The sequence below is a fragment of the Stegostoma tigrinum genome, chromosome 33 (assembly GCF_030684315.1).
Source record: "Stegostoma tigrinum isolate sSteTig4 chromosome 33, sSteTig4.hap1, whole genome shotgun sequence".
Classification (NCBI taxonomy): domain Eukaryota; kingdom Metazoa; phylum Chordata; class Chondrichthyes; order Orectolobiformes; family Stegostomatidae; genus Stegostoma; species Stegostoma tigrinum.
The window spans coordinates 16,958,849-16,983,610 of record NC_081386.1 but is presented as its reverse complement, the minus strand read 5'-3'; the positions used below and the strand labels follow the sequence as shown (position 1 = coordinate 16,983,610).

Below are 24,762 nucleotides of genomic sequence, written 5' to 3'. Positions count from 1 at the left end.
AAAGAAAGGGAAACCAGTTAGTTGGACTACTAATAACAAGATGTGGGGCAGGATGAACACAGCAGGCCAAGCAGCATCTTTGGAGCACAAAAGCTGACGTTTCGGGCCTAGACCCTTCATCAGAACAAATTGGACTAATAATGGCTCTTGCACTGGTTGATGTAAACGATATCAGGTTCATTCACACATTTCAAAATTTAAACCCGGTGAAACTGAAACTGTCACACCCACGGCTGCACAAATCCTGGTCGTGCAATTGCCTCCAGGTATTCCAATGTCCTGTCAACTGTTGACACCTGGCACTAAAGACAAAGTACCAGTGGAACATTTGTCAGTTGACACAAATATATAGAGCTAAGAAGACAGAACAGAAGATGTATGACCCCTTCCTGCAACCTCAGCCTCTTCTAAATGCTGGAAGATCAATAACAATCAACTATCAGATAGATTACAGAGCTCCCCTATAAAGTGCACTAAACTCAATGAAGGTAACATATAGACTATTCAGGACTATGCTCAAGTACTATTCCAAGGTAGCAAGTCCCCAGAAGGCAGGCAAAAAGTTTATTTTTACTTTAAAATAATACAAGGGAAAAGCAGAGCGATGCTGGCCATTGCTTCTTGTGGCAATAGTTAATGATACACTTCATCGGGGCTACGCGTTCACTTTCTCTGAAAGAAGCACAGATGGAAGGTTAATGAGCAGTAGCTTTAAAATCCCATTTTGTGCTGAACACCTTGGAGATCAAACAGTGTGCAGCCATAAATACCCAAAATTAAAAACTTGGTGTGGCTCAGCTAATAATTAGCAAGATAATATTTAGTGCTAAATACAGTGCTGCTGTAAGTTATGATTACTTATAATGTAAGCGCATTAGTTAAATTTTAAGATTAAGGCACGAGAAAAAATGGGAGAAGCATTATTGACAAGTCTCAAACTGGTCAATATGATACAATAGTTAGCAATCAATACAGTAAAAATGAATATTGGGGAATAGCAATATGAACACAGAGTAAAAGTCCATGGTCAAATCTCTGTTGTGAGGTGGATTTAATGGATGGATTTTTATGGAATATTTTGCATTTGCTGAAAAGACAGTTCCTGCTCTAGAGTTAGTTTGGTATTATGCAGCAGGTTTTAAGGTTGAATAGTCTCACACAGTTGACTTCACATCACTTGCAATGTATCTGCAACCTCTGTAAAAAAAAAAGTTGAAACTTAAAGTTTAAGAAGAGACCAAACTGTTTTATGGACTTTAATGTCTTTAATGCTAGAAAAATGTTGATGGACTCATTGATATATATTGACAATAGGTTTCTCAGAAAATTCCTTGGGCACAGAACATATGCCTGTTTTTGTTGACTGAACACCAGTGTGAATGAAATGAAAAGTATATGACCTTTATCAAAAACAGTGTTAAACTGATAGATCTAGCCCATTCCCTGTCTTGGACATTTGTATTCATAGAACCATAGAAATTTATGGCACTTGAGGAGAGCACCCAATGAAGAGCTATCTATCCAAATCCTACTGCCCATCCCTTCATTTGAGGCTCTAAAACATTGGACTGTACATTTAATGCAAGTTTTTCTCTTTTTCTCAAAAAGGTAAATCATTCTTATTAATTACAACAAAAGAATTAATCTATTCAAGCCAACAAATGAAGATATTAAGTTAACCACTAAAATAGGACTGAAGAATCAGTTTCAAAATGAGAAAATCAACTAAACTGTATCTAGGATGTGACTCCAAAATTGTGGGCATGACATTTGGAGTAGACTGATGACCATTGTAGTGCTTCCTTTAAGTGACAGCTTGGAGGCTTTCAGATAACGAAAGCATGGGCTGAATGTAGGTGCAGAGATACTGCAAGATCTAGGCCCAAAACGTCAACCTTCCTGCTCCTCTGATGCTGTTTGGCCTGCTGTGTTCATTCAGCTCTACACTTTGTTATCTAAAAAGAACGTTAGTTAGGTTATAAAGTGTGGAGTTGGATGAACACAGCAGGCCAAGCCACATCTCAGGAGCACAAAAGCAGACGTTTCAGGCCTAGACCCTTCATCAGAGAGCTCTCTGATGAAGGGTCTAGACCCGAAACATCAGTTTTTGTGCTCCTGAGATGCTGCTTGGCCTGCTGTGTTCATCCAGCTTCACACTTAATTATCGGATTCTCCAGCATCTGCAGTTCCCATTATCTCTGTTAGTTAGGTTATGTTTTGGACTACCAGTTGCCTAGAAGGTAGGAGTCACATGTAATTATTCCCAGTTAGACTTGGTGAGGCTGAGGGGTGAGATAACCATTTCTCATCCACAGTTCATTGATTCCTAGTTAACGGCCACATATGTCTCAGATAAAAGATCTGACACAGATAATAATTTAGTTTAGACATCAGGCATTTCTGCTTAACGTCCTCTGTTGATTCACCTCAGTTATATCTCTATTTAATTTTATCTGAGTACAAATCATTTCATTGTATGAATATTGTATCTGCATTATGTTTATTGTGACCACAAGTTGGTCTTCACATGATTGTTTTGACAGAAAAGAGGTAAGTTAGTGAATTAATTTATGAAGAATTATCAATATTCCCACTTCATTTTTTGAAAAGGTAGTTCTCTCTTTTTGGTAGAGTCATGCATCATGCACTTTGCTTAGAAGTTATGTAGTGACCTCTTCTCTGTGATTTGTCTGTACCACACTAGAAGCCACCAGTAAGAGGTCTGCAAAAACAAGATGAACTCTAGTAACCTTTATACCCATTTGAACATAAATAATGACATTTATTAAAATCGGGTAAGGTCATGAATTTACAAGCTCATTGTACCTAATTTTCTCATCAACCCTTTACAAGGTTTACATTTTACTCAAGAGTTAAAAATCAAAGCAAAACACGATAGAGACTATTATTAACTAACTACTACAGTTGTCCTCATTTGATGCTAAAGCATATGCTGATTATATTAATGTCCATGGAATTATGCTAAGAAGTTAATTACCAAGGAACATATTAAATATGATGAAATTATAGCGCAGTGATATGACTTTTTGGAGGACAAAATAAAACATGACTGAAGAATTCAAACTGCATTTGATTAGCCTCATGACTTCAGCTTCATTGCACAATTATTGTAAGACACAGATGTTCCTATTTCAGTATGAATTCCAGTTTAATATCTGTTCCTCATGTCCAAAATTTGATCTAGTATGTACAGTTGCATGGCACATATATTACAAACTAATGACTATAGTTGGAGTTATACATACAAGAAGGATTTGTGTCTTGCATACATTAATTGACAATTAGCCACAATATGATATTTATTCAGAATTTTAATGATTAAATTTGTGCCACATTTGTATAACAAAATTGAGTGCCTCTCCAATGACACTGTGTTTCTCAGTCTCATGTCACTTCGATTACAATGATAATTGCAAATTCTGAATGTTCCAAATGGGCGGAAATGAAGTTTTTCAGTTGGAACAGGATATGAAATTTCCTGAGTTATCCTAGGAACAGGTGCCCAATGTGCATGAGGTTATGGAATATTTACAAAACTGTGTCATTCCATAACTTGGAAGACACTAGAAGCCAAACAGCTGCTAATGCTTCAAAAATAGCTGAGCATTTGATGCCTGCCTCTCTGAGCATGGGAGTCAAAACTCTCAAAGCAGGAAGCTACATATGAAAAAGGAATTATTTCTATGGACTAACGTTGCAACCAGCTACTAAATCAATTAAAATAGAAGAAATTCCCATTCATTCAATACTCCACTCACCCAAAGTTATTCCTCATGTGGGAAACCGTTATTTGGGATGCGAAAACTCTTCCGGTATGAAAACATGTGTGAAGCTGAAAATACAAAAACATCCCACGATAGCCATGAGAAACACTTGTGATTATGTGTCCAGTTCTTGAGGTGTGTAGTAGAGCAATTAAAAAACAATTATGTAAAGAAAAAATAGTAGACTAATCTAATTAAAATAAATATTAATTCATCTTCAGCAGCTAATAATTGAATTAATAAATAACTTGTAGGCATTTGACTGAAATCAGATCCTCAAATAAATAACAGGTCCCAATTTCTCCTTGTTCCCTTTTCAGGAATAAAATCCTTCAGATCATCTGAGGGCTTCTTAATGGTAAACAGGTTATAATGCCGATAGATTGTGTTATATATGTAGAAACAGCCAACCAAAATATAGTATAAACCAAGACTTACCTCTTCCTACAGTTTATCTCATCTTGATGTTGAAATTTCTGGAGATGACATTATAGGGTGACATGGTGGCTCAGAGGTGGGTGTCTGAGTGTGTAGTACTAGAGCTGAAATAGCACAAATGTCAGGAGAGGCTGAACAAATTGAAGCATTTTTCTCCAGAAGAGACCTTAAAGAGGCCTTTAAACTAATGAAGAGGTTTCATAAGACTAACACAGAAAAGCTGTTCCCACATATGGGGGATGTCTGACATGAGGGCCATAAATATAAGCCAGGTCAGTCACTAGTAAATACAAAAGGAATTCAGAAGAAACTCACTTACTCAGAGACTGGTGAGAATGTGGAACATTCCACAAACCAGAGTAATTGTAGTGACTAGCATTGTTCTATTTAAGGAAAGCTCGAAGAGTCCATAGCGAAGAACGAAATAGAAAGATTATTGGATATAGTAAAGATGAAGCAAGATGAGATGATCTTTTTGTGCAGCGTGGACATCAGTGTAGACCTAGTGGGCCGAATGCCCTATTTCTGGGCTATAAAATACTATGTCATTGTGCATGTGTAATTAACAGAAATCACTGCTTACAGAATGCCTGAGCAAAATAAAACAGGAATAGACAGTGTGTCAGTTGGCATTGAAAAGAAAAATACATTATAGTTGGAACCCTTCCCCAAAACTGGAACAATAAAACAATTGTCTGAGAATTACTGTAAGCAATGTTATCGTGCAAACACACTTACAACTAATTCTTCTATCTATTGTTTGAATGGAGACATTAATCTAGTTAGTTTAAATGGCTCAGTGCCTCCAATAAAATTGTAGAGAGAGGAGTTTGATGTAAGACCATAATGTTTGGCAATATTGCTCATGGTAATTCCCTAACAATGCCTGTACTGATTGTTTATAAGAGTGAGCTGGTGAAGTAAGATGACACATCATCATATACTGAGAATGGATCAGTCATCTGTCCACCTTCTCTCACTGAAATAAGAAATGACACAGCCAATAACTAAACAGGGGGTGAAAATTTTTCAAATATTTTAACAACCCCAAACCAAAGATAAACAGCTGTGAAGTTAATCAGATCAAATAATGGTACTTGTGTCCACATAGTATAATCTTTACTACGTTCAGTCTTTAATCCTGCCGGACACTGACATCTCTGGCACATCCCTGCCACAGCTATACCCCCTAACCACCCACTCAATCCCTCCACATCCCCTGCTTGAGATCTGGGACATATAGCTGTTTAAGAAAATCACAAAGTTCGGATTATTATCTTTGAATGAACGTTGTTCTCAAAGTGTATTAGCAAATGATTCAACTTTTCTTAGGTTCAGTTAATTTAATGACAAAAACAGTACAACCAGAAGTGGGGTAAAAGTCCCTGTGTTTTGCCCATCAATACAGCTTTAACTCTAACTTAAGAAAAAGCACCCTTTCTATAGGGGTGCAACATTTTCTCTCCTCAACTGCAACCATGAGTGAGATGCAGATCAAGTATTAATCTGTGTTGAATTATTCTCAGTTAGTGTTGAGTTCTGATATACAATGGGTGCCCAAACTACATCCATACTTAACTGACATTTATAGATGTGCATTAATTTGCCTGAACTATGTCAGGATGCAGAGATTAAAAGACACTGCTGTTACACATTACAGCACTTTAAGCACCAACTCCTTAGAACTTCAACATCATTTAGAGGCATTTAAAGATCCAAGATACATGAAAAGTTTGTGGTCCTGAATTAAACACCTTGGAAATCTAAATCTTCTTTAGCTCTCTGCCTGAGGGTAGATCCTGAATGACAATTTGCTGCTCATTGGTGTGATTTCTTTTTATTACAGGAAAACTGTAAATCCCCAACCATAATGGGAACTAGATATTTCTATATCAAACTGTTCAGCTGTGTTATTACACATCTGTGGAGTAGGTGAGATTTGAATCCAAGCCTCCAGCCTCAGAGGTAGAGACACTACTACTGTGCCACAAGAGGGCCCTCAAGGTGACAAGTAGTCTAGCAGATTTAACCTATTTTTCTAATCAACCTGTTCAAAGATTTTATTACAAACCTCTAGAGCAGGTGGGACTTGAACTTGGGCCTCTTGGTCTAGGGGTAGAATGATGATTGAATCCTGTGCTGTTGATCCAATCCATATGTTAGCCGTTTAACCAACTTAACTAACTGTCCCCAAATTTTGAATCTAACCTAAGAGATATCATATACCCTTCCTGTGAATCCTAAGTCCTATACTGCAAGTGGCAAAAACATACAACAGATCATAGTTGGAAATCTGTAGCTAGCATTTCTGTTAGAAAAATAGAATATGGAATTATGAGGGTGGGAGTGAATCATAAAGCTATAATTGAATTGGAGGCCAGATTATGACACAAACTATCAGAGCAAATCCTGACTTTTATTGACATCTTTTGAAACCTAAAGTAAGATTATGGCAGTTAATCACTTGCTGCGATCTATAATTTTAAAGCTTTCAATGCCTGCAATGTAATTTACAAAAAAACCTAATGATATTTAAAAGTAGAGCTGAAATTACCTTGGTTCAAAGGCCTCCTGCACTGCCACAATGATGCCACCCGAAGGTTGCAGGAACAGCAACTCATATTCCGCCTGGGAACCCTGCAGCCATATGGTATCAATGTGGACTTCACCAGTTTCAAAATCTCCCCTTCCCCTACTGCATCCCTAAACCAGCCCAGTTCATCCCCTCCCCCCACTGCACCACACAACCAGCCCAGCTCTTCCCCCCCACCCACTGCATCCCAAAACCAGTCCAACCTGTCTCTGCCTCCCTAACCGGTTCTTCCTCTCACCCATCCCTTCCTCCCACCCCAAGCCGCACCCCCAGCTACCTACTAACCTCATCCCACCTCCTTGACCTGTCCGTCTTCCCCGGACTGACCTATCCCCTCCCTACCTCCCCACCTACACCCTCTCCACCTATCTTCTTTACTCTCCATCTTCGGTCCGCCTCCCCCTCTCTCCCTATTTATTCCAGTTCCCTCCCCCCATCCCCCTCTCTGATGAAGGGTCTAGGCCCGAAACGTCAGCTTTTGTGCTCCTGAGATGCTGCTTGGCCTGCTGTGTTCATCCAGCCTCACATTTTATTATCTTGGTTCAAAGTGAGACTGTTTTGAAATAATTTCTGTAGAATATAGTGTCATGCAATTCTCAGAGGCTCAAGAAAGAAATATTTGTTATGGCCAATACAGTACATGTCTTAAGTCACTGGTCACAAGGTCATAAATATTCAATTTAACTCATGTGGGGATATTTGTCACATTTTACCATGGAACGAGACAATTATTTTGGATACATTTTAATCCATAGAAAATGTCAAAGGATGTTTGTATAATCTGGAGGTTTTATTGAACTTGTTGAAACTGTTTTGTTCAGTCATTTTGTTATTGCGAAGCTCTATCTTTATTTGTTTGTAATTCTCCATGAGATTTTGAATGTATGGGATACTGTAAGCTTGGTCTGTGTTACAAAGCTGGAATGAATTATAGGGTGGAGATAGCAAAATCAACTAAAAAATCTCAGCTTGAGTGATTTATCAATGCCACCCCTAGCCAGAAATACATTACTTGAAAGCTAGTATTGCTGATTATATGGTAACAGTGTTTGGAAATATAGTTTTAACTGTAACTTTATATGCAGACTTAAATTTTCCACTTTTGTTTTACCATTAGTGTGTGTCATTTCAGAAGGTAAGATTCTGTTGTATCCAGATTATAGAGCCATAGAGTCATACAGCACAGAAACAGACCCACTGGTCCAACTAGTCCACACCGATCTTGCTCCCAAACTAAACTAGTCCCAGGAGGTTGTTATTGTTGTTGACATTCACAGTGAATAAAAGAAAGTTAAGATTCCAATTTATTAACTGTCAGCAGTCTAGAAAATTGTGAACACAGACCTATCATAGCTGTAAAAGCAAGCAACTTCTAGAGATGGAAACTAAACACTACTAGTCCTTAATCATTACAGTCCTAGCAGTATTTTTCATGCTGTGTTGTGCTTTTTTTGGATAATGATCACTCTCTGATGTGTCCCTCCAGTTATCACTCTGCATGTGTAATTCTAATGAACATCAGCCAGTAAGTGGGCCCTAACTGGCTCAGGAGCATTGTGACCAAGTTCAGTGGTGTCCTGTCCCAATATCTACACACCATCATATTTGAACTGGACTCTTTGGAGTGTGTTTGGAGCAAGATGAGGAGGGGGGGTCAGTGAGGTAGTGTCCAGAATGATATGGGGTGTGGGTGGCTGGAACAAGCAAGGTGTAGATAGGGTGGATATGGAGAGCCTTTTGCCTAGGATGGTGATGGTGAGCACGAGGGGACATAGCTTTAAATTGAGGGGTGAAAGATATAGGACAGATGTCAGAGGTAGTTTCTTTACTCAGAGAGTAGTAAGGGTATGGAACGCTTTGCCTGCAACGGTAGTAGATTTGCCAACTTTAAGTACATTTAAGTTGTCATTGGACAAGCATATGGACGTACATGGAATAGTGTGTGTTAGATGTGGTTGAGATCGGTCGGCACAACATCGAGGGCCGAAGGGCCTGTACTGTGCTGTAATGTTCTATGTTCTATGATGCAGGGGAAGTAGGATCTGGAACAAGATGGGGGGGGTGAGCAAGGTCTGGAAAAAAGGTGGGGGGAAGCAGGGTCTGGAACAAGATGGGGGACAAGCAGGGCCTGGAACAAGATGGGGGTGATGCAGGGTCTGGAACAAGATGGCTGTGGGGAGAGAGAGAAGCAGGGGCTGGAATAAGTTTTATTTTAGGGGGAGGGAGGAGTTTGTCTCCCCCGGAACTTCAGACTGGTCCTTAGTGTGTGAGATGAGGTCAAGTAATTCAGCAAGTCTTGGGGTGGATCCTGGAATCTTTCCAGTCCATTTCAAAGCTCAACTGCACAGCTTACACATTTCCCTTGTAAAACAATGTTCTGATGCTCTGAGATTAAGTGGTGCTTGAGGCACATGTCTGTGCTGGAGATGGACACGGCTGTATGTCTAAGTTACACAATGAGCACTGAAAGGCACTGATGGATCTAACCATGGACAATGAAAACTGGTTTAAATTATTACGGTGGTGACATTAAACTGTTTAAAACACCCAACAAGCAATTCCCCATAATGAAGTGTTAACACCTGCTGCTCAGTTTTCACACGCCTTTCTGAAGAGGCTGAAAAGCAGGCTCGATACATTGCCCCGTAATGCCAAGCACCACACTTAATAAAACACAAAGAAAAAGGAGCAAATGAAAGACAGAACTGAGAAGGCAACTCAATAACTGTTGCATTCTTAATATCCATGTCATGAATACTTTGACCTACTGGGTCCAACCTGGATTATATATATGTCAACAGAATTACCTCAGTCCTCCGCTTTCCTCACTTTCTAAGCAGAGGGCTACTTCAAAAATGTGTGAAAATCCCGTATGATGTATGACAATCGTGGACAATGCAGTCAATATTCATGGCAAAAAGTATTAACTGCAACTCTCTGCTCCACTGGTTTTGTTTGATTAAGTGACGAAACGTCTGTCACTGTCGCACGTAGAAATGACCAGTCGTTGCTGTTGACTAAAACCGAATGAGATTTGTTTCAACTTTGAGTAAATATCCACGTTGAATGGCTGGAGAGTTCTACACACCTAAGCAAAAACAATGTTTTGCTTAGTTCCAAAAATTTGAGGCTTTCCCACCTATGTCTAGGTTAGACAAACAGAATATAACTTTGATTTGCTTGAAGCTGCAGCTGGTAAAGGTGAGAGTACGATTAATGTTTTGGGAACGTTACTCCCTTAAGAAAGAACACCACCACCCCCCCCCCCCCCCCCGTCCACCGCCACCCCGCCGAAACTGCATGCAGTACATTACATTGACGTGAACTATTCGCCTCCCCAATCTCCACCGTTCAGAAGAATTATTCTGTAGTCATGGAATCATACAGACCCTTCGGTCCAACTCATTCCAAATTAACTGACTCAAACTGACAAAACAGGTCTTCGAAAAAAAAGTGCATGAAATCACTTCCCAACGTTGCTGCCATTATTTATTAATATTTGGTAAAACGTAATAAAAAAATAAAATATTTTGTAATTCTTCCGTTGGATGTAGGCGTTACTTGAATAGCCATCTTTTGTATGAATTCACTGTGGCAGGCCACGCTGCTGTGGGTCTGGAGTCACACGAGATGGGGTAAGGATACAAATTGCCTCCCCGAAATAAAGGACGTTCGTGATTTTATCTTTAAGTGAATAGTTACATGGTTATTAGACTAGCGTTACATTCAAAGTTTACCATCTGCCATTGCGGGATTATGAACCCATGGAGGTCCTCTGTAACACTAACACTGCGGTGTCGCCTCTCCAGCACTGAGACAGGACGGATTCGCCCCATCTTCACTGACCGAACTGGTCAGTGGAGATACCAGCTGAGAGTGTATAACCTTCACCCTTCACCAGTGAGTTATGTCTCTTCGTGAAACTGCCAGGTCTATTTCTGTGCCAGCTGCCACGATTCATTCATGAGGCAGTTCCAGAGAACTGTTCTCTTTTCTCTTGGATCTCCTTGGAAGCGACTAACCCCTGTTTCGCCGACAGATTAAATTTACGTACCTGCTCTGGTTGACTTCAATAACTCAGTATTCAATGATCTAAATATTTAGAGACTGGTAAACATGCGTCTGTGAGGCACGGGAGACGACCATAAATATTGTTGCTGAACATACTTAAACAGAGTGTATTGGGGCGCGTTTTAATGCCTTCAAGTAAAAGTGAAAACCAGAGCAGAGTACACACTCGCTGAGAAGTGTACACACAATCGCTGGACCACATTCCTGTCTCTCGCGTTGGCAAACACCAATGCTTCTCATGACTAATGATGTTCGAAGTGAGAGCCATGGGTTAAATGAATGGTCTCAAAGTCATTTAACTGCAAGGGAAATCTCCGCAGGACTATATTTATCTTTAAAACGCCACAGCTTCGGTTTTAAACCAATTGAGAAATGTGAGTTTACAACGTGGCTATCTTTGTGGAAGCTTAATCAACAACTTCTATTTATAAAATAAAAGCCGGTTCTGAGGAAGGGTCGCCAGACCGGAAACGATAACCCTGACTTTTCTCCACAGATGCTGCCGGACCTGCTCAGCTTTTCCAGCAACTTCTGTTTTTGTAACTTCTATTTATGTGGCGCCTTTATAGTCGTACTAGGGTAAACTATAGGAGCGGTTACAAAACAAGAGACGGTTAAATATGATGTAAACGACTCTAAACCCAAGGTTTCAGTCATTGGTTTGGAGGCGCAGATGTAAACATCACCCAGACCTCTCCCTTGTTTCTGGCGACCGCTGGGCTCAATGGGATACTACTGAGACAATTGGAGAGAAGATGGCAGGGTCTCCCCATAAAGCAATGTTCCCTCCACACACATTAGAGCGTGCAAAACCCTGAACAGTCCCAGAAAGACTCTATGGGAGCAAACCATACTGCCAGACCTCGGCTGCATTTACTCAGTTATAGAAAATTTCTATATTTCCTTAAAGCGTGTGCATAAAGAGTAACAGACTGCGTGGTAACTGGACCTTTGCAAATGTTGCACCACATTTAGAGGATGGAAACAAACCCTGCAATTATAGATCAGTCAGTCTAATGTCCGTGAAGCAGAACTTTTGAGACATTAATCCTGGACGAAATTAATTGGCACTTGGAAAAATATGGGTTAAGAAAAGAAAGCCAATGCAAATTTGTGGTTAGACTGATTTGTTTGAACTCTTTGTTGGAAGAATCGAGGGTGGTGATAGGAATAACGTGGTTGATGTTGTGTATATGGATTTTGAAAAGTTTGGTAAAATGTCACATATTACACTTGTTAATAAAATTAAAGTCCTTGAAATTAAAGGGAGAAAAACTGTATGGATTTTTAAAAATGCTAATAAAGTAGTCAAAGGTGGTAATTTTCAGTCTGAATTGAACTGTATGATGGCATTGGTAAGGGGCTGGCATTAGGTCAATCACTTTTTAAAAATACATTAAAGATCCAGGCAGCAGTATTTGGGACAATACTTTAAAGTTTACAAAGGACACATAGCTTGCAAATGTCACATAAAAACAGGGCAATAATAATAAGCTTGGGGAAGATATAGGCCGGTGAAATGGGCAGACACATGGCAACTGAAATTTAATGTGGAGAAGTGTGAAATGAACAAAGTGGTGAAGAGACACCTTGAAATATATACAAAAGTCTTTGAAGGTGACAAGTCAGTTGTTCAGACTAGGAACAATCAGGGATCCTTGACTTTGCAAATGGAGAAATAAACTATAAATGCAAAGAGATTATGCTAAAGTTTTATAAATCACTGGTGAGGCTCTTTCTAAAGCAATGTGGCCAATTCTAAATATTGAACTTGAGGAGGATATCAGAGCCTTTTACTAGAATGGTACTGAGACGACGTACCATAGCTACATAAAGACTATAGAAAGTGGGAATGTTTCCCTTAGAGCAGAGAAGGTTAATGGGAGGTAGTGTTTAAGATTTTGAAAAAGGCTTTGATCGAGTAATTTTGAGAAACTGTTTTCAGTGGCAGAAGGTCATTAAACAGACGAAACTGATTTAAGGTAATTTGTAAAAGAACCAGAAGACATGAGGAAAACATTTTTGCATGAGTTGTCATGATCTGGAATACACAGCCTGGAAGTATAGTGGAACTAGATTCAAAAATAACTCCTAAAAAGGAATTCTTGAAGAGGAACATTTTGCAGGCCTCCGGGAGAAAAGTGGGATGGTGGGACATAACGGATAGACCTTGCAAAAAGCCATAAATGTTTGAATGACCACATTCTATATCTTATTATAAATGATTCCATAATGGTTATAATTTGACGATGATTGGTTACAGTCAGTAATAATGAAGATTATATCTCCACAAACAAATGAGCTGCACTGTACACTCCGATCTTTTACTTAAATGGCTAAACATATGACTGTCCAGTTCTTTCTAGATTACATGATTTTTTAATGAAGTTCCATGCTTTCTTGTCTCATCAGCTTTTCATTAACAACGAATGGCATCATTCAGTCAGTGGGAAGACTTTCTCCACCTACAACCCTTCAACAGGAGAAAAAATCTGTGATGTTCAAGAAGCTGACAAGGTAAAATGCTCTGGTGATAATGTCAACATTTCTTTCTCAGCTAAAGATCAAATCATTCCCATTTTAATTTCCATTAGTTTTATATATCTAATATATACAGAAAATCATTTCATTGACGTTCAGCACAATAGGAATTGAGGGATAATATTGTCCACAATCTATATTAGTTATGCACACAATGTGTTTCAGGAGGCACAGTGCGTAGTTATTTTGCATACACATTGGCTAGAAAATGCTGGAAAATTATCAGTAAATGAACAGTGTTCACCATTTGAAGCTGTGGAAATATTGACCGTTTTATGGAATAGAAGAGTTTCACTAAGCATGCTAGTTATGGTTTGCTATGATCATTCTGTCATCAATGTATTATGCAACTAACAGAATGATAGAAGAACTTGATAGACCAAGGTTTTTATTAATGTTCAGTAATGTCTATGTTCTAATGAAAGCAGTGTAATAACTTACTGCTGGGTGCCCCACTGATCCTGATCATGATGGACAGGATTTCTCATTTCATACTTCATGCATCAAGAATGTTTATACAATTTGCATCGTTATCCTGCCATTTATTCACTCATTAATTTCTCAAGGACAAAATACAACAGTTCATAGACACAACTGGGTTAAATTTTATTGCCTTCTGATAGTTCATTAATAAATATTTTCTTACTTTTACTCTATTCTCTCACTCTTAACCCATTCTTTCTTTCTCTTTCTTTGTTGCTTACTTTTGATTTTTATTATCTAATAACTGTAATTCACTCAAATAAGAAGAATTCTGATTCATTACTAACTGATGGGCAATTTATGCCACTCTATATTACCCTCAATGAAGCTGAGAAAACAAAATTGTAACTTCACCAATAGCTTTCCCATATAAATACATTCTCTATTTTTTAGTGCATATTACTCTGGCTGCCGTCATATAGAATTGCTGACGTATGTCATAAGGTCCCTTCTAAAGTCAGTACATTACAGAGAAACATAAATCTTCAGAAAGGGAATAGTAAGGCTGTGAAGTTTCAGATCAGCAAGTAATGAATTGTTCTTAGAGGGATTTTAAAACAAATTATCACGGCATTTGGATAAGCACATGAATAGGAAAGGTCTGGAGAGATACAGGCCAAACACAGGCGAGTGGAGCTGGTTCAGTTTGAGAACATGGATGAACACAGCAGACCAAGCAGCAGCTTAGGAGCACAAAAGCTGATGTTTCGGGCCTAGACCTTTCATCAGAGAGGGCGATGGGGAGAGGGTTCTGAAATAAATAGGGAAGGAGGGGGAAGGCGGACTGAAGATGGATAGAGGAGAAGATAGGTGGAGAGGAGAGTATAGGTGGGGAGGTGAGGAGGGGATAGGTCAGTCTGGGGAGGACAGACAGGTCAAGGGGCCGGGATGAGGTTGGTAGGTGGGAAATGGAGGTGCGGCTTGAGGTTGGAGGAGGGCATAAGTGAGAGGAAGAACAGGTTAGGGAGGCGGGGACAAGCTGGGCTGGTTTTGTGATGCAGTGGGGGGAGGGGACGAGCTGGGCTAGTCTTGGGATGCAATGGGGGAGGGGGAGATCTCCCGCATTTCCCGCAACACATCCCTCACACCCTGCCCTCGCAATAACCGCCCTAAGAGAATCTCCCTCATCCTCACATACCACCCCACCAACCTCCAGATACAACGCATCATCCTCCGACACTTCCGCCATCCACAATCCGACCCCACGACCCAAGACATTTTTCCATTCCCACCCTTGTCTGCCTTCCGGAGAGACCACTCTCTCCGTGACTCCCTTGTCCGCTCCACACTCCCCTTCGACCCCACCACACCCGGCACCTTCCCCTGCAACCGCAGGAAGTGCTACACTTGCCCCCACACCTCCTCCCTCACCCCCATCCCAGGCCCCAAGATGACTTTCCATATTAAGCAGATGTTCACCTGCACATCTGCCAATGTGATATACTGTATCCACTGTACCTGCGATACTGTACCTAACCCTAACCCGGTGCGGCTTCCTCTACATTGGGGAAACCAAGCGGAGGCTTGGAGACCGCTTTGCAGAACACCTCTGCTCGGTTCGCAATAAACAACTGCACCTCCCAATCGCGAACCATTTTGACTTCCCCTCCCATTCCTCAGACGACATGTCCATCATGGGCCTCCTGCAGTGCCACAATGATGCCACCCAAAGGTTGCAGGAACAAAAACTCATATTCCGCTTGGGAACTCTGCAGCCCGATGGTATCAATGTGGACTTCACAAGCTTCAAAATCTCCCCCTCCTCCACTGCATCCCAAAACCAGCCCAGCTCGTCCCCACCTCCCTAACCTGTTCTTCCTCTCACCTACCCCCTCCTCCCACCTCAAGCCGCACCACCATTTCCTACCTACTAACCTCATCCCACCTCCTTGACCAGTCCGTCCTCCCCGGACTGACCTATCCCCTCCCCACCTTCCCACCTATACACTCCTCTCCACCTATCTTCTCCTCTATCCATCTTCGGTCCGCCTCCACCTCTCTCCCTATTTATTTCAGAACCCTCTCCCCATCCCCCTCTCTGATGAAGGGTCTGGGCCCGAAACATCAGCTTTTGAGCTCCTGAGATGCTGCTTGGCCTGCTGTGTTCATCCAGCTTCACACTTTGTTATCTTGGATTCTCCAGCATCTGCAGTTCCCATTATCTCTGATCACAGTTTGAGAACATGGCTGCGTGTGGACTGGTTGAATTGAAGGGCCTGTTTACATGCTGTACAACTCTATGGCTCTGTAACTCTATATGCTTTGGCAGTATTTGCATTCATTTCTGTTAGTGTTGGAGAGTGATGACTTTTTGGACAAAAAGCTTTTTGACACTTGAGTGCAAGTAAGATAGATTTCTTTCAGGAAAAATTGTTGGGATGCAGCATATGTGTAATATGAGACATGACCTAGCAAATGTAGCATGTGTGGGAGGAAAGCAGTGATTTAGGACCCACGGTTCCCAATGCGCTCCACCACTGACATTTTTCTTCTGTCATTTCTATTTTTATTGTAGACTAATTGATAAAGATTGATTGCTATGATCAGTCAACAATTCCGTCATAATTGTATTAGCAATTTCTATGTTCCAATGAAAGCAGTGTAATGACATAGCCCTGGGTGCCCCACTGATCCTGATCATGATGGACAGGGTTTCTCATTTTATACTTCATGCATCAAGAATGTTTATACAATTTGCATAGTTATGCTGCTATTCAATCATTCACTCATTAACTTCTCAAGGCCAAAATACAACAATTCACAAACACAACTGGGTTACAATTTTCTCGTCTTGTGCTTGTTCGATTACAAAGATTTCCTTTCTTTTAGTTTATGTCTCTTTTCTCTCTCTGTCTTAACCCATTCTTTCTTTCTCTCTTTTTATTTCTCATTCTGGATCTATCTTAACTCTAGTTCACTCTATTACCCACTCTGTCATTTGCTCCATTTCTTACTCTACCCATTTCATCAATTGATTAAGGAAATACATTGAGGTGTGGCGACCCTCAGGTTAAACCACACCATTTGTCTCTCACCCATGAGAGAGCAACTCTATGGTCTGGTAAGACCATAGTGACTTTACTTATAATTGGCCAACTGAGCACAGTGTTAAGTATGTCCCAGATGTGGCATTGGTTTTGCTGTGCCATTGTCAGTTAACCATTTGGTAATTTTTAAATACAATGGCTCACAACCTTGAGAGATGTTATATGTGATGGTATATGATGAGTTTTAGCACTCATAACATATACTTGCATAAGTCATTTAAAGTATAAACAAAACATTTTATGTTAAAATTGAAGGATATTTTTGCCTGAAACATTAATTGTCATCTTTTGTACATTGCTTCTACAGGCTGATGTGGACAAGGCAGTACTGGCTGCACGGATTGCCTTCTCCCCGGGCTCTGTGTGGAGGAGGATGGATGCTTCAGAGAGGGGTCGGCTGATCGACAAGCTGGCAGATCTGGTGGAACGGGACCGAGCGCATCTTGCTGTGAGTATTCAGAGAAACATCTTGCAGTATCCGGCATTGAATTACATGATCATCAAACTGCAGAACTGGCAAAGAGGGCATTTTATTCCCACCCTTATCCACTCCATCACTACTTATCTATTCATCCAATTTTCCACTGTTCCCTAACAGATGGCCTGTCTGCCTATCCCTGTCCAGAGGTTCGTTTCTTGTGAAGAACACCCTGTTAACAGAGGACAGATAAAATAGTTAAACTAAAGATAGATAAAATAATATCAAAAATAAAATGTGGCCAAAAATAACAAAACAGAAACCTGACAAAGTCAACCTTAGAAACACAAAACTTAAACACATACCTTAAGATAATATATCTCTAAAATGTATATTCCTAAAACATGAACCCTAAGTATGTATTTTCACTACAAAAAAACCTAGAAACATTAACCTTAAAACATATACCATAGAAACATCTACAATAGGAGAATGTACTCTAAAACACATAGCCTAAGAATGTACATGTTAAGAACATATGCTTCAGGAAATGTAACTAAAAACGATAACTTCAACTAATATTGTTTGGAGGATCTGTTTTCAAATGGCTTAGTAACCATGGATCCCCATCTAAAGATTCTGGTGCTATAATACTTAAACAAGAGAGTTACATTTGGAGAGTGTTTCTCTAAGGCTTTTAAGAAACTTGTTCTTTACTTTTGTGATGTTTTCAGTGTTACTCCATGTACAATCCCCTCCTCAGTGAGGCAGCCAATCCATTCTGCTCTGCATGTTGTGGTGATTAAAATCTGTTCCTGCTTCTTGTACTTACACCTGAACTTTTTAATCCCCAGACCCCTGGAAAGTTTCTGCTGACCCCTAGGAATTCAGTGACTCTAGTTTGTGAGTAGCTGCTTCAAAATATGTACCCAGAAAGCATCAACCTAACAAGACATAGCCTTGGAAGATTTAGCTTAGAAACAGACTCATACAAGAGCGAACAATTTCGTGTAGGAGAGAAAAACAAATTAGAAATATTTTGTTATCTATGAAATAAGCTTCTCTTTTAATCCATTTTAAGCACAAGATAAACTGTTAGTCAATGCTTACTTATTCATCCAATTCTCCACTGTTTCCTGATAGATGGCCAGTCTCTCTGTCTCTGTCCAGGGGTTCGTTCCTTGTGAAGAACACCCTGACATTAGCCTTATCTTTTCCTTTTTGTTTATTTCCCCATTTTGTTCTCCTCTTCCTTCTAATAATAATGCACCTGTTATGAACACATAGAAAGCTAAATTTCTACTGGTAGAAAACTGGTAATGTCTTTAGGTAGATTCCCTTATGTACTATTATAATGCAGAGGGAAACACTCTGCAAATGTATTAACCAATGTCCCAGTGGAGGAAGTGAAACACCTAAATGTCAGGCATCCATGGGAAATATGAATAATCCATTTTATGATCCTAATCACATTAACACACTCATCACTTCATCAATCATGAATGATATGGTTGGTGTCCAAATGGATACAGTGCACACACCAAGCAGACTGATAGGTACCTTCAAGTAAGTAATATTGAGCAAGGCATGCTGTAATCTCACTCTCTGTCTCCAGCTTGATTTATCATCTCATTGAATTGCATTATGTTCTTTGCAGACACTTGAATCTCTAGACAGTGGAAAGCCATTTCTCCAGGCTTATTATGTTGACCTACAGGGAGTCATAAAAACTCTCAGATACTTTGCTGGTTGGACTGACAAGATTCATGGCAAGACAATTCCAGTCGGTAAGTCGACGAAAGAAAGGGGTCCATTGGTGTTTCTGTTTGGCAGGAATTCAAGCAGGGAATACCAAAAGCTAAAGTTGAAATGAGACTTAATGAATATGCTATATCGGCGCTTAGCTTGACTTCTGTTTTAACAATCTCTTATCGGGAGGCATGAACTTAAAGCTGGTCTTACCTCCTGTGAGGAATATGCAGATAAGTTAGTTAAATATCAGGTGCCTTGTTCAACTACAGTAGAGCTTCTGTACTTTGTGGTAACACTGGGTGGATATGCCTGATTTAGATATTGTCACCAGTACTAAATAACATTTATTATTGACAGACTAAGCCTGGTCACAAGCACACTTAGAGATTTTAGCTTGAATTTAAACTAAGAGTCACAAAATTTGTATGTATGGAATATGATGTTCAGTCAGTAGATGACAGTCGTATTGTAATGGATGCTTTTGAAGTGCAATTTCAAGCTGTGATTGCTAAGTGTAAAAGATTGTGATAGTACTTGCTTTCAGTGCATTCAAATGTGTGATTAAACTTTTCTTCATTAGTAGTTGTTGGGAGTGTGAGCATTTGTGGCAAGACCAGCATTTAAGCCTGTCCCTAATTGCCCTTCAGAGGATGGCTGCCTGCTTTAACTGCAATCTGTCTGTCTTGGGTACATTTACAGAAAAAGCTGGAGTGGGAGTTGCAGGATTTTGATCCAGCAATAATGAAGAAATGACAATAAATTTTCAGGTCAAGGTGTCTTTAACTAGGAGGAAGATTTGGATGTGGCAGTGTTCCCATGCATTAGCTGCCCTTTTCCTTCCAGGTGGAAGACGTCATATGTTTGAAAGGTACGGTTGTTGAAGGAGAGTTATTGTGTTGCTCAGTGCATCTTGTAGATGCATCTTGTAGGCAAAAGGAGTGAACGTTAAATGTATTAGTTTGGCTTCCAATCAAGATGACTGCTATGCCCTGGATGGTGCAGATCTTCCTGAGTGTTGTTGGAGCTGTACTCATCCGTGCAAACAAGATTACTATTTCACATGCTGACTTGTGTCTTGTAGCTGGAGGACAGGCAGCTACAAGGCACTGGAGAAATAGTTGAGTTATTTGCTACAGAATTCCCAGCCTTGGATACTGATGCTACAAGTTTCACCAATGGCATTCTTACTGCCAAGGTGAAATGTTTAAGTCAAAAGGCAGAATGCTTTGGATGCTGGAAATTGGAAACAAAGATAGAAATGCTGAAAAAAACCCAGTAGGTTCAGCTGCATCTGTGCAGAGAAAGAATAAAGCTAGATTCTCTCTTGTTTGAAATTATCATTGCAGACACTTGTGTGCCATTAATCAGCCCAATTCTGTATAGATCTCACCGCATGCATGCACAGACTGCATCTACATGAGGAATTGTGACGAATACTGATCATTGTACAATCATAAACGTCCATTTTCACTTCTGATCTTATGATAGAGTGAAGGCCATTGATAAAGCAACTGATGGTGCTGGTGGTTGGGCTTAAATTAAGATTTGATTGCTGGTTTATACTTGCCCTTTATGCTTTGATGCATGTCTGAAATCAGTTCAAATTGACAGAAAACTGGCAGTAAACTCTAACCATGGAGATCTGATTATTGCAAATCATACTGTTTCCAAAAAAGTGTCAGATACGGTTTACTTTTCAGATATACCCAGCTGATTAACACCATAGTTGTACAGAAAGTTTCACACTAATCAAAAGCAGTTTCTGATTTATACCAATATAACTGCATGACTAGGGGTCACTGTTGAATTTACAGAGCACTTTATAAAGCTCAGTATTGAGTTTCTTAAAACATGAAATCAAACTTTCTTCTCCTAACAGTAAAACAAAGTTCCTCGGGAGCATAACTTTGCAGTTGAACTTTGGTCTTGATCATATTCTACAAAAATTGGTCTCAGTGTAGTATAACTTCATCCCAAGTTTGATCTGTCTAGATAGCTGATGTAAAAAATTAATTGCTTCTTATGCATAACAGAATCTTGGAAAAGTAGCTTGGTCCAATGTTATACTTTGAACATTCATATAGTTCAATAATTGTGGAGAACAAAGAAACTTAAATATATACATTTAATTATGACATACTCCTGACCTCAGATCAGCACCCCTGCAACTGTGGGACAAAGATTAGCTACACTAACCTTTATCAATTCCTGTCCACATAGAGGCAGTTTTATAAGATTTCCTAAACTGATCCACGCTCAATTTGTTCAGTGTCCTAATGACAGACAAAATAGAACAAACTTCTAACTCAGTCTTCACTCTATTGGAATGTAGATACCAAGATTAAAAGGATAGAGTAACAGTTCACAGCTCCAATCATTCTTTGAGATGTTCCCTTTTGGAGATCTCTTTCCTTTCTTGCATTTCCCATGCAATGCATTAACCTTAGCTGAGATTGTTAGGAATTCTTTGTCAGACTTCCATTGATATAGTTGGTGAATTTTGTGAATGACTTTGGAGAATTGCCTACTCCAGTTCCTATTTGGGAAGTGCCAGTCATTGTACAACTGGCTGTTGTCTAGCCAATCTCTGCAGTGGTGCATTCTTTAAAATCTGCGTGTTGAAAGGAAATTAAGTAGCCATGACCCATAGATATGTATTACTGGTCTTTGCATTAGTTGTTGGAGAGTCCTTTAATGCTGCTCAGCCCTCAGTGTTCTGCGTAGAACTAACAAATTTCAAAAACATCAGTTTGGGTCAAATGACCATTAGACCAGTGAGTTTTGTGTAAGGTCAAAACAATCTAATCATATCTAACTTAGTGATGAATGAGACGGTTCCCTTCTGATCACTACCGCTTGAATTCTCTCAAATTGAGGTTATACAATTGTTGACAGAAACTAAAATTGGGATTGTTGATGTCCTGCCTCCCATTTGTCATTGTCACTCTCTACTTTCACCTCCCTTTAAGTTCCAAAGGGGAAAAAAATGCACCACAGCAGGATTGTATTCTTCAAATATTATTGTATTAGCTCTTGAAATTTAGCTACTATAGGATGGTGTACACGCATTAGATTCAAAAGAGCTTCTCAAGTTTCTTAACTTAATTCCTTTGAGAGCAGTAGTTTAGCAGACTTTTTTTTGATAAGTTTCCTCTATAGTGGAAACTGCTTTTAAAAGCACCACTTGATTAAAATGTTTAATCACAGTGAATTGCAGGGTTAGAGCTAATGAGTTCTGGCTTCCAGAGTGGGCGTATATGATGGAAAGACATTAAAGAACTGGTATAAATGATGACAGAGTCAGGGCCCAGATGTCTTCCCAGTTTATGCAGTTTTGATGAGTGGGAGGGGAGACAGAGTTATATTTTATAAAATGCACATGCAATGAATCTGTCAGTCTGGAGCAGTAGCACTATGAAGCCAGTTCAGATGTCTGTGTAACTTAGAGCCGGCTGAATTATGATCAATGATAAATCATTTAACAATCTATGTCCAATTGAAATAATTACAATGTTCAAGGAATATTTGCATGTGGGTAGGTAGTTTTAAGGGGGTTTAAGAACATAATTTTCGAGTACAGCTCATCTTAAATTCTTGCCTCTTTGATAATGAAACACAATGTCATTGCTTAAAAATGAATCATTTTCTTAAAATACTGCTCTATTATTTTCAAGAAACTTTCTGCTGTAATTTTATTGGAGATTTTCATGTACCAGGAATTCTTTAACCCTCAAACCACCCCACTTTAAAAAATTACTCGAAGAAAACTGATGTCTTGTCAGTTGTCATTTCTAAAATATTTACAACAAACTCAAAATTAAACCATTGTTGGGTTTTGGTTCGATTTTGAAATGCCTTTGGGATGTCAGTTTTCCCTCTGGTGTTTCGACAGCCCTTTCCGAAGCTGTGATTTATACCTTACAACTGTGCCGTTTTCCTGCTAGTCCTGACATTCTGGGCGTGAGAATGGGATTTGTTTATTGAAATGCTTAAAGGGGAAGATGTACCGTCAGAACTCCATTATAAAATCCCACAGTTGAAACAAATTCTGCTGAACTTTAACATCCTTTCATTTTATTTCTATTTCTGTTGTTTCAAAAAACATAATTTGTTTAAATGGTCTGAGCCTGATGACAGCGTAAAAGAAACTAGCCAAGAGGAGATGCTTATCCCAATAATGCAAGGAAGTTGAACTAAGATTAATAGATAGTGTCAAGAGCTTGGGGTGCTTCAGCAATGGTATCATTCTAGTGGCATACGTTAATTTAGTTCCTTTGCGGTCTTGAGCTCGTTGACTTTTCTAGAATAACTTTTTCCAATAATATTTAAAAAAGACAATAAAATAAAGGAACTTGAAAAATAATTTCAAACCAATGCTATGGCATTTGAGATGAATGTTTGATATGTAAAACACTGCTGCTGTAGATTGAAACATAGTCTCAGTGTAATCCTAATTAGTTATGACTCTAGTTTGGCTGACAGGTCAATGAAGCATTAAAAATTCAAACATATTTTGGAAAATGTTCTCATTAGTTCAACACCACTCAGGCTAGATTTATTTTTAGACTTAGTTCAGCTGGTAACTGTTCACATAAATAGTTTCTACCCTTGTTTTTCCATTAATTTGTATATCTCAGCAGGAATCTTGTCCTTTTTGAAGGCAACATTCAATGCACTTATTTGTATCTAACTAGCCACTGGAACAGCTTTATCGTGATATGTTCTACGTTCTCAAATGACAAGTGTTCATGCATTTTTAGCACTTGCAGAGGGTTCAGGTGTGGTAGACATCAAAGTGTGGAACATCACAGGGAGGTTCCAATGTAAAAAAAAAGTTCCTTTAGGCACCTTCAGGTTGGTGTCAAATGTGCAGACCTCATTCAAGTGGACTCCTGCTGATCCCTCCCAGACAGGAGACATGCACATTAGTTATTTCCAATGGGGATGAAAAATAGACTTTCACTCTGTGCCTCTAAGATTGTTGCTTCTTCTAGTTGGTTCGTAAACTGAAAGATAAAAATGTTTGTTAGGACAAATAAAATGTAAGCATAGCATCCTTCACGCCACTTCTATGTACAGATCTTGGAAATGTTGGCACTAATCATTATCAAAAGCCAGCCCATTAAAATGTGGCATTAATTTAAACTGTAGAGATTAAATGCAAGGGTGTTGGGAGACAACAGGAGACTGACCTAGGTAATGATGCTCATTTTCTCACCCAGTGTAGGCATGATGGACCAAATGGCCTTCTTCTGCATGGAACAATTCTGAAACTCTGTGCATCTGTATTGAAATGTAAAGAAATAAGTATTTAAGAAAGCAGTAAATTGGGCCTCATACTGGCCTGATGAATCTGTGATTTTATCCACTCAGCAACTGAAGCTACACACTGGAGGGCCCTACTTTGAATCTTTGATCTGTACAGAAGGTTTATGAGATTTCCATAAAACTGTAGATAATAGATCTAACAATGTAAATACCAGGAATCAGTTTCCAGAGTTCAAATTTAAAGACTGTATTCAAAGGATATTAAACTGCTTCAACCAGCATATTAGCTGGGATGTCACAATTAGTCCCAAATACCCGGATTAGAGAGAGACGTGCAATACTACACCTCAGGCTAATCCAGTAATC

The 24,762-nt window shown here is 39.4% G+C and overlaps 1 protein-coding gene across 2 annotated transcripts in view; it reads left to right on the top strand.

The window, feature by feature from the left end:
• aldh1a2 (aldehyde dehydrogenase 1 family, member A2) overlaps positions 1-24,762 on the top strand; it is a 79,172-nt gene that overhangs the window by 16,644 nt on the left and 37,766 nt on the right. For both annotated transcript variants that reach the window (XM_048562907.2, XM_048562906.2), the window contains exons 2-4: positions 13,300-13,404; positions 17,266-17,406; positions 19,034-19,163. In XM_048562907.2, the coding sequence (XP_048418864.1) occupies positions 17,332-17,406; positions 19,034-19,163 (205 nt within the window). In that variant the 5' untranslated portion in view covers positions 13,300-13,404; positions 17,266-17,331. The remainder of the gene's footprint in view (positions 1-13,299; positions 13,405-17,265; positions 17,407-19,033; positions 19,164-24,762) is intronic.